This window comes from Cervus elaphus, chromosome X (assembly GCF_910594005.1).
Source record: "Cervus elaphus chromosome X, mCerEla1.1, whole genome shotgun sequence".
Classification (NCBI taxonomy): domain Eukaryota; kingdom Metazoa; phylum Chordata; class Mammalia; order Artiodactyla; family Cervidae; genus Cervus; species Cervus elaphus.
Genome location: NC_057848.1, coordinates 135,493,422 through 135,508,323, shown reverse-complemented (window position 1 = coordinate 135,508,323; position 14,902 = coordinate 135,493,422). Strand labels below are relative to the sequence as shown.

The window sequence follows — 14,902 nt, the reverse complement described above, 5'->3', positions numbered from 1 at the left end:
TAGTACGATCTCATTTGCACTGTTATCTTCACTATGGAAAGCTACTCTACACCCAGTGGGATGTCGTCTCTATCGGTGTTCCCTCTGCTCCCATGGAGGGGAGCAGGGTGCATCCACACCTATGGTACCTCCTCTTAACTGCTGGGGAGCTCCTTGACATCCAAACTTCTCTAGGCCATGGACAGCTCATTTCTACCTAGAATCAGTTCTTTAGCTGTTCTTCACCCACATTTTCAAACACCTGATGTTTCTTACAATAAGTGTTCTTCTAACTTACCAATGGCTCCTCCAACTGCCATGAACCATAACCTTAAATGTCTCCTAAACCAAGCCCATAACCTCCCCTGCACCCCTTAAACCTACGGCTCCCACCTATTTTCTTGACTTAATTAATAGAATGACCTTCATCCAGGAGAGAACCTCAGTTGGTCGCCAGCCCACCCTTTAACTCCAGCCCAAATACAAATACAAAGAGCCAAATACCTTGGAGTTGTTATTCTTTGCTTTAATTTGGGCTCTTGGGGGCTCCTCGTTGCCTGTAATTCAGGCTCACCAGCACTCTTTCAGTTCAATTATTTCTGCAGGTCTGTTTTGCTTTGTGCGCAACCACTCCCGCCTGCTGTCTGAGATGACTTCCTAAAAAACAAAAGTTCAGCACAACTGTTAACACTGGTTTTAACTTTTCGGGTGGGGAATGGGAGAAAGGGTTGGTTTAGGATGACAAGAACCTCTATTTCTGAAATGTTGAGATTCTTTTTTTAAAAACAAAGTGTATTTTTGTATGATCAAAAAAATAAAATAAAAAATAGGGCTCCCTTGGTGGCTCAGTGGAAAAGAATGCACTGCCCAATGCAGAAGACATGGGTTTGATCCCTGGGTGGGGTAGATCCCACATGCAGCTAACTAAGCCTGTGCACAACTATTGAGCCTATGCTCCAGAGCTCAGGAGCTGAGAATACTGCACCCACACGCCACAACTTCTGAAGCCCGCATGCTATAGAGCCCATGCTCTGCAACGAGAGGCACTGAAGTAAGAAGCCCACACATTGCAATAAAGGGTAGCCCCTGCTTGTTGCAACTAGAGAAAGCCCACGCAGTAAGACCCAGCATAGCCAAAAATAAATTTAAAAATATCTATTTTTAAAACTAATAAAGTGGATAAATCAAGAACACTGTTCTCTGATTTCCTTGTCTTCAAGATACATCCCAAACTTCATTTGGTACTCACCAACAACGGGCTCCTGATGCGAAGAACCAACTCATTGAAAAAGACCCTGATGCTGGCAAAGATTGAAGGTGGGAGGAGGAGGAGAAGGGGGCAACAGAGGATGAGATGGTTGGATGGCATCACTGACACAATGGACATGACTTTGAGTAAGCTCCGGGAGTTGGTGATGGACAGGGAAGCCTGGTGTGCTGCAGTCCATGGGGTCGAAAAGAGTTGGACACGACTGAGCGACTGAACAAGGGGCTCTCATCTCATCTGACAGTACTGGATTTCCCTGTTCCCACAAATGGCTCTTTCCCCACCTGCCAGGTCACAGAGCTTACAGGACCCCTTCCTCCCCATACATTAAGACCCCATTCAAGTACATCATCTCCATGGCCCCTTCCATCTTCTCTGCCTAGGTGTTCTCAGAGTTGACTATTTAAGACTGAAAACCACTAAGAGCATTCTGATCACAAACGGATTTGATACAAGGAATCTTTGGGAGGGCTGGAGGAATGTGTCAAGGATGACACGAGAATCACTGGATTTAAGAACAGTCTATTGAGGTTGTCATCCAGGCACTACCACGATCACTAATGCATCTCATTACTCACAAAGCTAAAGATTCACTGTTGAAAGGCTGATTGAATCACTCCAACTGTCCAGCATGTCTCCTTAACCTTATCAGCAGCCTGTAGAGCAGGAACACATCTCTCCCTCACTCCGCCTTCCAAACCTAACCACAATTCAGAATTCTAGCTGCAAGGGAGTCTAGTAATATTCAGGTATCTAGCCTCTGCAATGAAGAAAGGAATTAAAAGATGCAGGATGGAAACTGAGTGCCAACTGATAGTACCCAACAGGAACACTGCTGTAAGAAGTTAAGAGCAGAGTGGTCATAACTACAAGCCTTGTCTATTGGGCCAAGCAGGTTTGGACTTGATGCTAAAATGTAACAGAAAAACATGAGGTCTGGAGGGACAAGTGACATAATAAAAGTCCTGTTTCTGAAAAAATATTCCTAAAGATAAAGGATTAGCCATGATGAAGCTTCTGTAGTCCAGCAAGGTCAAAGGCAATGTAAAAGTTTTCTAGGCCATCAGAGATTAGGTAGAGAAGGATCTGAGAACCATCAAAATAGAACTTCAAATTGTCTTCAGAGTCTCACTTCCCTGAAATCTTCTAGTCTGTTTCAGTTCATAGAGACTATAACATGGCCTAAAGTTATCTATAGGGAACTGACCATCAACAACACTTTAAAAAAAAATTGACAACAGTAATGTTTTAGGAAAATACATAGGAACACAAGGTACTTCAATTTTCTCCTTTCCTCAACAGGTTTATTGCCTTTTAAGAAAATTTTTGTAAAATATAAATACAAAGGCAGAGAATTTACTTACAAAGTTAAAACACAGGTTTCATACATAAACACACACTTCAGAAAATTTTAGTTTTATGTACAATTTCAAGCAACCTCAACATATTATGTTAGTTTTCAATATTTTACAGGGTACAGAAAAAAATAGCTCAAAGTCTTCTTTAAATAAGAGCATAAAATGTTTAAACATATAAACAATCCGGTTTGATGCGTGAAAACTAATTTCACAGCTTTTAAATTAGGATATAAAAGTTTCATACAATTAGTTGTTGTGTGTGGATATGGTTTGAATTTATATTACATACTACTGGATCACATCCAATAGCATTGACCTGGCCCGAGCAGGTACACTGTAAACAAAACATAAAATTACAACATCGCCAAGTGCCTTCCCCGAATTCAACCCCCCAAACCAACCACACAGTTCTGACCCACACTCTCAACAGTTACGGCCTCTGTCATGGGAGCTTTACATGAAATTAAGTCAAAGTGTGGAGCTCCTTTTCCTTGTTTTGTTTTTCTCCTTAAAAAAGAAAAGAAACAAATGTTCCGAGTAAAAACAAACATATCCCAAAGCATGTGTGCACTGAAAAGTAAAGAAACATTTTTAACAACTTCATAAAAACTGACTTAAAAGTTTAAAAAGAAAAAAAACTTATTTCTGAGTCCTTCCGACTGGAGTCATGTCTCTTATATAAAGAAGAGATATTTTCATATGTAATAGTGTCCCTTCTTTACAGAAATAGTCGTATTATGACACATATGCACAAGGATAAACACTATGACACACTGTACACGGCGGGCCCCGGCGAGCTCACCAGCAGTCGTCTGAGCCCATGTCGCTGGGGTGGAGCCACTCCATGGATGAGCCCAGCAGAGTCTGAAGCTCGTTCGTGAACTCCACCAGATCTAAGAGCTCCTTGCTTTCAGGGTTAAAGGCTTCTAGGTCTTTGGAGCAAGAGAATAAAAGGCTTGCTGACACTTGCCGGTAGAATTCAGCCTCCGCAATGGTGACAATTTCCACGTTTGGGAAATTGCAGCGAAATATGCGGGAGGACATTTTCAATTTCTTGAGCACGTCGGAAAGCAACAGCCAGTTCCGAGGCCTGTGCCAGAGAAAGGACAGTGGTTTTGAGTTTCTGGCAAAATTAAAAGCTCTTCCAACTATGAACTACCTGTCTCCCAGTGGTAACAAGGACCAGTTATTTCTGCTTTGATTACTTCACTCACTCCACTTCTCACTAAAATCTACTTCTAGTGGGGAACTCTAGACCCATCTGCATGTATTAAGAGACCATCTAGGACAGATCAGCCAATTTAGACCTAAGTGGGAGCAGCACCCATGAATGAGCCTTGTCACAGGCTGCCCCGGCACCTCTGGAACTGGTGGACACATCCCAGGCAAAGGCTTGGTCCCTCAGTTCCAGCCACAATTCAGGTCACCCTGTCCAAGTGAGTCTCCACCCACACATCCCCCCCCCGCCCCCAACCCGTTCTAGTCACGAGGGAAAACTAGTCTGTTTGCGAACCCAAGGCAGATGGCAAGCACCTCTGTGATCTCTCCTCTCTTCTGACCCTCATGGACAGAGCATGAGAAAACAGGCAAGGTCGCCTGTCTTTCCTTTCCCATACCTCCAACCTGCCCCTTAATGTTGTTGGGAGTGAGGCTTTCTCGAAGGAAGGGGGTACAATCTTTCCCTGCTGTCCCTTACCACGCTTCATGAGCTCTATTCCTAAGACACTGTCAGCACGAAGACAGATGGACAGACACATTCCCAGGCTCACAGTCCAAGGAGGATGCTACTCCTTAAGCAAGGGGTCAACACACAGCAGAGCAATGTCTCCTGACGTGTTCACTCTGGAGGATTGGGTACAGGGGCACAGTGGCCTGACCAATGGGTGCAAGACTCGATCTGACCCAGTCCGAGGATGCAGAAGATCCCAGGTGTCACATACAGCTTTCCCTAATCTTACACAAGGAAAGGCTACATCTGTGTCGTCCAGTGGACCTTGTGTGCCTTGGAAGGCCCCTACAGTGGTCCTTTCTGGGGGGCTCCCACGGAGGATTCTTTCCCCAAGACTGTAGCGACTGAAACTGTGAGCAATTCCAGCCACTGGCTCTTGTGTCCTTTGGGCTCTGGGGTGTATTCCGATGAGGGTGGTTTGCTGGGATCCCCCACCCCACCCCATCCCTTTCCTGGCAAAGTTCTACTGCAGTATGTGAAGTCGGTGGACACTTGGTGAGGAATTCACTCACCCCCCACCCCCTGACCCTCATCTGCTGCTTTTCAACCTCATGGTGGGCATGCTTACCCTTGAGCGACGGACACTTGGACATTATAACACGGCAAGAGGGGGCTTTCTGAGAATTCGAATTCGAACACGTCGCTGCAGGTGTCATCATCATCGTCCTCGTCCTCTGGTCCGGGGGGGTTTGCTAAAACGTCATAACCACTTTCATCATCTGGTTCTAAGGGAGGGCAAACGAGAGAGAGGGATCAGTTAAGCCAGAACAAGATTCCAGCTGTTCTCCAAACAGAAAGTCAGCCCTGCTCATGGCACCCGCCCCAAGCCTTCATCCACCCTAGAGAGAAAAGTTCTGTAACTCATGCACGTCCTCCCTGCCCAACTGAAACGAACAAGGCTGCTCACCACACACAGAGCTGCCATAGAAATCCCAACAGGCACCACTGTTGCTATTGCTATTGCTGCTGCTGTCATCATCATCGCGACCCTGCAGGTCGTTTAAATAATCTGGAGAGAGGGAGGGAAACAAGGTTAACACCTGCTGGCGAGAGGCAAATGCTGGTGGAGGTCGGGAGAGTCTCACGCTGGGGCTGGCAGGTTATCTCCAGACAAGTCCCTCTGCACATTCCTCCAGGTATCTAACTAAAAGCTGCACATGCATCTACCCGCGTTCCCGAGTGACAGTCCGCCTCATCGCCCCTGCCTGCCAAACAAAAGCTAGGCCTGGCCAGCTCAGAATTTTCCAGCCATCCCATGCAACACCCAAGTATGTATCTGTTTGACAGAATAATGTTATGCCAACTTTCCCAGTAAGTGAAAAAGGAGGAGGGGTGGGGGTGGGGGGAACCTGGCCCATCTAGATACCTGAACCAGACCATTTCGTGATCTCTGTCATACCTGTTAAGAACTTTTCCATCAGTTCGCTGTGGGTCATTTTCATGATGGTTCTACCTGAGTATGTCGCCAGGGTGGGGTCAGCACCATAGGAGAGGAGCAAGCGGACAATTTCCAAATGATCATTCTCGACGGCATCGTGGAGAGGCCTAAGAGAGGCACGGGGGATTGATTATACCAGTGGACATGATGTTTGCCTCTAACGACACAAAGGCAAAATGGAGTGTGTGTGGTCAAGCCGCTGTTTCACCAAGGAGGGGAGTGTATAGTCACTGCCGTTCCACATGGGGAAACTGAGGCACTGTAGACTGGCCCACTGTCAAATGATGAATCACTCTATTAGTATTTCTACACTTAACCCTTTATAAGACAGATGAAGAGACTATCTCAGGCCTAATTCTCAAGTGCAAATCTCTCTTAATCCACTTAATCCTAAGGAGGAACTCAGGCTATGATGAAAACTTTCCCAATGAACTTAAATAGTGACAGACTGTAAGAAGATAACTTATGGGGGGGCGGAAATTCCAACATCACGGAAGCCAACATGACAAGCAATTATTTACACCATTTAAAGAAAAAAGATTGCCGTTTCTAAAAGAAACTAGGGGCAAAGTAGAACCTCTCCTGAAACCAACTTGGAGATCAATGATCAACCCTCTGGCTCAGAAGCAGCCAGCAGGCAGGGTGAGTTCTCAGGAGGGTACAGAGTCCTTCCTGTGTCTACTGGGACTGGGAACACGGCCCACAGTCCCATCTGGAAAGAATGCTTTTTGGAAACCATGAACCACCAAATACATTTCAGTTTTGCTCATTTTATGACTGTCAGGAAAGCCCTAGTGCCCCGCCTCCTGGTAGCATCCCAGGCACAACCCGGAAGATGCTTGGGCTGACTCAGACCTGGGCCTCTGGCCAATAAACCGAGGTCAAGGACAGAGTGGGGGCCAGGGGTGTGGGTGACCACGGCAGATGCTCTGAAGCCACTGGCCCCTGGCCCTGTCTGTACTCCAGGGACTGTCAATGCACGTGTACTTTAAATATGGTGATTGAACAGATGCTGGTAAAGAGTCTGGGGTCGTAAAAGGCAACACCCCTGATTATCTGTGCAGGTTCAACATTTTCAGGGATTTCTATCCATGAGAGCATCACTAAGTTTTAAAAGTTCTATGTAAATTTGCCAGAAAGATGTTTGATTCCATCAGTGTGCTTACATGGTGCTCACACTCCATCTTTCCTCCTGGGGTTCCTTCCCCACCACTCACCTGGTCCCATCCTGGGCACTGCAGTTGACATCAGCGCCATATTCAAGGAGGTGTCGTACAATATTGAGCCATCCCCTTGCACAAGCTTCGTGCAGGGCACAGTAACCCGCGTTGTCTCGATGGTTCACATCACAAATTTTATTCTCCAGGCAGTACAAGACTACTTCCTGTGGGAAGAAGGTAGGGGATGCCATCAGACCACCACACAGTGAACCTTCCAAGGGTAGCCTTTCCATAGCCTGGCAGTGCCCACTTTCAAAGGCATAGATCCTTGGATCTAACAGCTCACTGAAGTGTGGTGGGTGTCCTGGTGAGGTGGCAAAAGCTTGTGGGAAGGGCTTGGAGATGCAGACAGCGTTGTCTAGGGCTCTGCTGCCCCAGTGGCCTGGCCCCGGGCAAGCTGCCCTTGAACTTCTCCCAAGCTTCCACAGGGCTGCTGAGAGGATGTATTCAGATAGCCATGAAACCCCTCAGTCCAGGGGCTGGCATGGCCCATACAGAGGTGCCACGGTTGCTAACATCTTAGATGACACAAGGCCAAGTATAGACCATTCTCCCTTGACTGGTCCGTTCCGTCGACGGCAATAGTTGACAACACACATTTAAGCATTGATGACTGGTGCTTAAAGAGAACTGAAATCCACTGAAGAACATCCCTCAGGTTAGAGAAGGAGGGACAGACACCCAGGTCAGCCACATCCTCACACCGCCAGTGAAGACCCCAAATCAGAACCTGGGCCTCAAATGCTATTTGTATGTTCAATAGAATCAAACAGAAGCTTTCTCTATCCATCCTCCAGGAATGACACAAAATGCTCCAAATAACCCCACCCTCTATTCTGCCTCATTCTACCCCGCAAACTACACATTTCAAGAAGCAAATAAAACAAGTCTACCCTTCCCCCCTTCCCCGAAGGTGTTCTGTGTCAAGAGTATGCGTTAGAATCACTGTTATTAATCTTACTTCTTTGGCGTGTTAAAATATTAATATGAACCGCTCCCAGTTAGCAGAGTGGTAATTTATTCAATGTTTTATTACCTTGATTAAGAAAGTTTTCAAACACATCGAAAGCACTTGCCACCAGAAAACACATTATACTTGTTTTCTTCCAAGTCATGCCCAGCAGAGAGCTGTCAGGTTCTGAGAGCCAGGGGTAGGCAGAGTGTGCAGGCAGCCCAATGCACAGTCCACTTTGTAACGGGGTACGGGATGGGGTCAGAGCAGGACTCCTTGTGACAACTCTTAAGTAACTCATCTGTGAAACCTACAACAGGGTCCATTCCAGCCACTCATAGACGTAAGATGGGTTCTGTAAAACCTTTTATGACCTTTGAAGGACATGCCAATCAAAGGTGACCACTCACTTCTGAGTGAACTTGCAAGTTCCATTTGCTTAGTCCATGAACCTAATGGGGCGTGTTGGTAAACCTGGCCATCGGTGAGGTTAATGTGGCAGCTCCCTTCCAAAACAAGGGGGGGGAAGGGAAAAGGCACGCCCATGAAGGTGTTTCTTCGTTCAGATCCCAACCTGCCAGAAAGCCCACAATGCTCAGGCTCCCAGGCCACCTATCCTAAGCCCTGGTATCCAGGATACCGCATGAAGCTGCTACTCCCTTAGCAGGCCCTCAGTAGCCAGACTCAAGTGGACGGCTGCAAGCTAATGGAGCTGCATGCCCCCGTCAGAGAGAGGCCCCGTCACGTGGCTCCAGATCAGGTCTGAACGCCACCAACTGTTGTGTACAGATCAGTTTACCCCAGGTCCTGGCGGCCTGCCTGGGTCCTACCAACCAGAGGTTTATTTGCTCTGACAATCATGGCCTTCGCCTGGAAACCTTCATTGCTACCAGGGCCGATTCAAGGGGACCTAGAAATGAAAGGCCATCAAAGCTGACAGGTAAGTCAAATCTCTGTTCCTAGAGGACATCAGCAAAGGCAGCAGGAGCCCCATGGCCCAATCTGACCTAACTCAACCTCGCTGATGCTATTTACACAGTGCTTCTCGTTGCCCCAGATAAGGACATCTTCCGTCATCCCATGGGAACCCAGGAGATGGCAGGAAAGGAAGGTAGTACTATCCTCATTGAACACTTAAGAGAAATTGAGGCCCAGAGAAATTAAACCCCAAGTTCAATTAACATGAAGTACTAGACCTATAATTCAAGTCTTTGGTATCTGGTTGGCTGGCAAGATTCAAAAGGCCCAAGGGATGCAATCTAGCCATGATGAGCATCCCACAGGCCATCTCTATTGGGGTCAGTGGGCTAACCACACTCTCCTAGCTGGGAGGGAGTTGGTCTCTAAATGGATGGCAACTGCTGTTACCAACAGAGAGAAAGGTGACAAGGTCAGGCAAGTCTGTCTGCCCAACACATCTTTTGGTTTATTTTCTCTGCTAGAAATGGGAGTGTTTGAAGGGCAGCCCACCCATTTCCAAACAAAATCGAACTGTTTTTGTTGGACAACTCTCTGTTAAGCGGCTATAAGCTGAATGCCATTAACCGCAAAATGTAACCATAAAGGCCATAAACCCGACATTGTTAATTAATTAAATGCCTCATTAACTTTTTTAAAAACATGATTTATTCAATTCATAGAAAATTTAACCATTACCACTAAGCGCACACGCATGGGGTTGAACATTGGCATTTTAGCCTAAGAGGCAGAAGCCTTTTTCTGGAGAGGGAAAGGTTTGAGGTCTCTGGCCATGCAAGTGATCTACTGAAAGCAGATTTGAAGCCAGAGCGTGTTTCTAAACTTCCAGAGCCAGATCATTATGACATAAAGCTCAGATCGCCTTTTTACTGCACATGATATAAGCAGAAAATCACCAACAATGAATGGTGAAGACAAAACTTCAGGAAAACCCTCCCCAAGTGCATTCAAAGCACACCCTTATTTGGTTAAGTAAACTATCCCTCAATGTTAAAAGGTTTAAATTGTCAAATCTCCCAACTGGGCCATCATCCCAACATTTAAAATTCTGCCGAGAGAAATCCTAGAAAGTTGGATAAAAAAGTTGAAAACGTTCATCTATAAGTCACAATGATCAGTATCAAAACGGATGATAATCAGTGTATAACCTATGTGTTGAAATGTACATTTGAAGAAAACCAAGTCTGACCACAAACATTCCCATGGCCTCCTGTGCAATCGAAGGCCAGGTAGGCTACAAAAAAGTATGGATCAAGTGCCCGTTGGTCCAGACCAAAATGGACCAACGGGCACTTTGGTCAGAGTCACCCAACCAAAATGGAAACTTTCTTAAAGGACCAACAAGGGTCTTTTGAAGTCTCTGGTCCCAAAGGGAGACTGGTGGAAATGATGCCAAGTAGGCTCCCTACCCCACCCCCCCCACCCCAGGAGTTTATGTTCTCAACCACAACTAGTACTGAGCAAACACTTGGCATGTGGGGCCTAGCTTAGCACTATGTGCAACAGACACTCTGTCCTCCTAGGTGCTGCTGTTCTCTGCTCTTGGGAAAACCACTTGGGTGCTCCTTGGACTTCATCTTAAAGTAACTGTGTGAACCACCAGAAAGTTCTCTCTAGTTAATGGAGAGGTCTCCGAAAGACATGTAGATATAAACAACAGCACATTCAACCCCTGAACTAAGCACAGGTGCTTCTAACTTCCCACCCACAGTCATGCCTTGGGGGGCTGAGGTGGGCATATCTCAAAGGGCTTAGGGCATTATGAACAAGGGGACAGGGGTTCCACAGAGCTGGCTTGGGGTGTGGGAGCTGGGGGTGGGGGAGCCAGGGCTCCCGGCCCGCATGGATCCTGCCACCCCAGTGCGAGTCCACACCTCCACACGCTCAGCCTGCTGAGCTGCATTTTACTGTGACCATTCAACTCCCAGAGGGCTGATGCCAGCTTGAAAAAAATGCCTCTGCCCTGTGAGCTATTACATCACAATTGCAGCTGACAAGTACGGTGGGGGAGGGGCACAGGGCGGAAGGAGTCATCTATCTCACAGAGGTTCTATGGTCGTCATCAGCTGTGCTGGGTTTGGGTTGGGATACAGTGGTTCTGGTTAAGGACCAAACCCCCTCTACCATCAGCCCCGGGCTCCGGTATCCTCTCAAAGAAACCCTTCAGGTCTGCCCCATCACCACCCCTACTCTGCACAGACATTTCCCGCTGTTACTCCATGGTAGGGGGTGGGGGGTGGCGGGGTGGGGGGTGGCGGCGGCATCACTCTGCCTCCAAACGGCACAGCAGCCGAAAGTAGAGTTAATAACTTCTCTCCCCCTTGCTAATCAGAATCCAAAAGGGCTCATTAAAATTCCCCTAGTCGCCAAGCCCTGGGTTAGGTCAGATTTTATATCAGAGATAAGTGAGCCAGACTGGAAGATGCCAAAGCAGTCTACCTGCCTGAACATGAAGCAAACATCACAGAGGCCTTTCTTTTCACACGAAAGAGCCCGCAACGTGAGCGGGGGGCTAACGCAAACATCCCGCGGGAACATCCAGCCCCGCCCCCCACGTGGAGGAGAGCTGGGCTCTGAGATCCCACCCCCCGCCCCCGCCCCCGCCCCCACCCCAGCCAATGGGGCCCCCACCCCCGGAGCGGCAGCGGGTATCCAGTGCACCTAGGGGATGCTCACCTCGTAGCCCAGCCGGGCAGCCCGCTGCAGGAGCGTCTCGCCTGCGTTCTTATTGACAATAAGCCTCCGCGCTTCTGGTGGCATCGGGCGGGACTGGGTGGCCTCTGGCGGAGAGCTTGCGAGGGGCAGCTGTGACGTATGCGAAACTGGTATCAATGGCTGCAGACGGTCCAGGGGCTTCTGGTCTTGCTTGGCCGGTGACAGATCATAGTCAGAACTGGGCTCGGGCCGCTTTCGGAACCTCCGGACGGTCACCTACCAAGAAAGCGGGCAGCGCGCACATTGTGGGATGTCCTTCCACCATAGCGCTTTCCCCCGTCCTCTTTTGTTTGGGGGTGGGGCTAGAGGAAGAAGGAGTTTTTTACTAGCCGGAAACTTTAGCACCACCCAGGAGACAGGCCCCCTAGAACAGGACAGTGACATTTTGGGGGAGGGCGTTCAGGAAAAGGAAACCTTTGTCCCCAGAAGCGGAGAAGTGGGCAGGCGGGATGCGCTGGCACGACCCGGGGGGGGGAGTGCTGGGGGCAAGAGGTACCTTGCCATCGGCATTCTCCACGTAGTAGTCCCCTGGCAGTGGCAAGCTGCGCCTGGGCTCCTGTGGGATCAAATGTTTGGTTTTGCACAGTCGCTTCCCGGATGGTTTCTCGCTGTTGTCGGGGTATCTCTGCAGCAGGGAGGCAGCCTGACAATCCTCCTCTTCGTCCGTGCACAGCACATCTGTCTTCTGGCTTTCTTTAATTTTCTGCTGTTTGGCAGGCAGCCTCGAGCCTGCCGTACAGCTTGGCTGACTCTGCTTTCTGCCGGTTAAACTGGTGGATGAAAAGCTCCTCATGGGCGGAGAGCCGGAGAACACAGGCAAGCCTAAATCCGGAGGGGGGGGGGGCAGGCGGGCGGGAGGCAGGGGGTGGGGAGAGAAAAAGCAGGCGTTACACAGTTGTAGCTGGTGCGGAAAGAAAAGCCCATTGTTACCACTGATCACTGGAGCGGCTTCAGTTTTTAAAGATATACCAATTATGTTTTCAAAGCATTAATATTTTAATTATCCCACATTCAAACGCCAAATGGCAAGTTGTTTCAAAGGGCCCGGATGAGGGGGGCAGAAACCAGCCCTTCCTGCTCTCCAGCCCCCACCCATGGGGGGCCTTGGGTGCTTGGGACCTGGAGACTGGGGACTGCCTGAGCCTGGAGTGAGGGGTCACCCAGGGCCTCCCTTCCTTGCCCAGCCATGAGCCGGGTGAGGAGCAGCCCAGGAAATGGAGCTCCCTCCTCACGGTATATTCCAGAAGGAAGTGTGGAGGCTGAAAGGACCTCATGGAGAGAACTCCCTGCCTGCCACATGCTACTCTGTCAACTTGGATGGAGCTCAGGTCCCCTCCAGGGCCCTTTCCCACAGAGAGCAGGTGACCCATCCTCCAGGACCACCCCCCCCACCTCAGTCCCCGGTGCATACCTTGTTCATTGTCACTGGATTTGAGGGACTCTTCCGACCAGGTTCTGTTGCCTTTGGCTTCTGCCCTTTTCCTGCCAGGCTTCTCTTCGGAGATGTTATTGCCCTGGGCAGCAACCTCAGGCTGAGCTGCCTGGGTCACTTCCTTCCTGCCCTGCCGGCCAGGTTTGCTCTCTGCTGCCGACACCTGCTGCTCCCACCGTTCTCTAAGGTGCAGCAAGTGGCGTTGCTTTTTGGGATGGAGCCCTGTTAATTCAATGCACACCTTCAGGTTGGTCAGCTCACTATAATGTGGGTCTTCTAAGTGGTTAGAGGAACTGTTTGTCATTTCCCTCTCAGGCCAGTCATCTAATGGAGAAATAACTACAAATTAATCAAAAAGCCCCCTGGGGTGGGGAACAAACTGTCATACATCACTGTCAGGGGGGTGGGGGAGGGGAAGGGTGTGGTCACTGTGGAACTTGTCACCAAGTCTCGGGAGGGGGAGCCTATTTGTCTTTGGTCATCTTTGGGCTCCTATACCTGGCTTGGGACAGGGGAGGTGTGAGTGGCTTGCCCCAGGGCTCCAAGGTGGGACTGGAACCTTCCACTGCTCCACCCCAGGACTTTACTTCCCCTGGGTGCCTTGTGGGGCCGGAAGCCGAGCCAAGCTCACCTTTGGAGACCCGTCTTCGCTTGGCTTTCAGCAGCGGGTCCTCAGGGAGCTCTTCCACAGTGGTCTCAGTGTGGCTGCTGTCCCCTGAGACCTTTCGCTTTCTGTCCACCCGGAGGGTGGGGCTGTGTGGCATGTCTGGGGCGGCCTGGTCGGCAGAGGGATCGCTCACCGGCTGCCGGTCCAGGAAATATTTCTCCACAGAAACATCTTTGTCCTCTGGGGCTTCAAAGGGGTCGTGTTTGTTTCCGGCACTATAATCGCCTGGGGGGTGGGTGGGGAGAACGGGGGAAGGAAGGAACAAAGGTTACCAGGGGCAGGCAGGGTTGGGGAGCAGGCGGGACCCCTACGCCCAAGGTAATCTGCTACCAATAGACCCTCCTTTGGAGACTGGGGGCCTCCCGTCCTGGAAGCACAAGACCCTCAGAAAGACCATGTCCCAAAGGAAGGGCAGCTGAAGATACTCTGCCCAGAAAATGAGGGGTGTGGGACACTCACTACTGCCCTCCATGTTCATAGTTGAGGTCGGAGAGAATCAAGATGAGGCATCAGTGTTACTCTTCTATAAGCACATGAGAGAACTGCCTGCCTGCCACCTCCCAGTTGGTCAACTTTGGTGGCACTCAGGTCCCCTCCAGGACCTTTTCCAACTGTGGGTAGGTGAGCCCCCAGCAAGCTTAAGCCAGAGCTGAGCTACCCATCTCCATGGAAACAGCTGAGGTCATTATTTTGAAATAAAGGTTGATGTAATAAAAAGACCAAATGTCCCCCAAATGCCACATGCACAAGGACAGGACCAATGTTCACTTGGGTCAGCAGGGGCAAGGGTGAAGAGGACAGGGCAAGAATGGTGGGAGGCTGGGAGACCAAGGGAGGAGGAAGCCTGGCAAAGCCAAAGGCAAGGCTTCCTGTTGTGTGTACAAGGGTGAAGGGCAGTTTCAAAGAACTCAACCAGATCACTACAAGTCCCTGTGTCCTAGTTCCACAACCATTGAGGGAAAAGCATTTCACTGCCACGGGGCGGGGGGGGGGGCCGGCCCGGTGGCTGCTCCTACACTAGTCAGCCCCCTGGCACTCCTCCATGTTCCAAAGACGAGACTCCACCCCCTTCTCTGGGGGCTGAACTGCTCACACCCCAGCCCTGCCTGCTTCAGCTCCCTCCACTCAACCTAGGCTCCTTGAGCCCACCTTTCTAGATGAAATCAT

At 49.5% G+C, this 14,902-nt stretch overlaps 1 protein-coding gene across 14 annotated transcripts in view; it reads right to left on the bottom strand.

The window, feature by feature from the left end:
• Positions 1-484: 484 nt before the first annotated feature.
• Positions 485-14,902, bottom strand: part of BCOR (BCL6 corepressor) — a 117,329-nt gene continuing 102,911 nt past the window's right edge. For 9 of the 14 annotated variants that reach the window (XM_043895445.1, XM_043895448.1, XM_043895449.1 and 6 more), the window contains 10 exons: positions 13,700-13,960; positions 13,048-13,392; positions 12,133-12,458; positions 11,598-11,852; positions 6,989-7,155; positions 5,733-5,878; positions 5,241-5,342; positions 4,902-5,058; positions 3,407-3,694; positions 485-636 (listed from right to left, as the gene is read on the bottom strand). In XM_043895445.1, coding sequence (XP_043751380.1) covers positions 573-636; positions 3,407-3,694; positions 4,902-5,058; positions 5,241-5,342; positions 5,733-5,878; positions 6,989-7,155; positions 11,598-11,852; positions 12,133-12,458; positions 13,048-13,392; positions 13,700-13,960 — 2,111 coding nt within the window. In that variant the 3' untranslated portion in view covers positions 485-572. Of the gene's footprint in view, positions 637-2,523; positions 3,695-4,901; positions 5,059-5,240; positions 5,343-5,732; positions 5,879-6,988; positions 7,156-11,597; positions 11,853-12,132; positions 12,459-13,047; positions 13,393-13,699; positions 13,961-14,902 lie in introns of those variants that run through there. The other 5 variants (XM_043895452.1, XM_043895453.1, XM_043895455.1 and 2 more) reach the window with 3 other exon arrangements.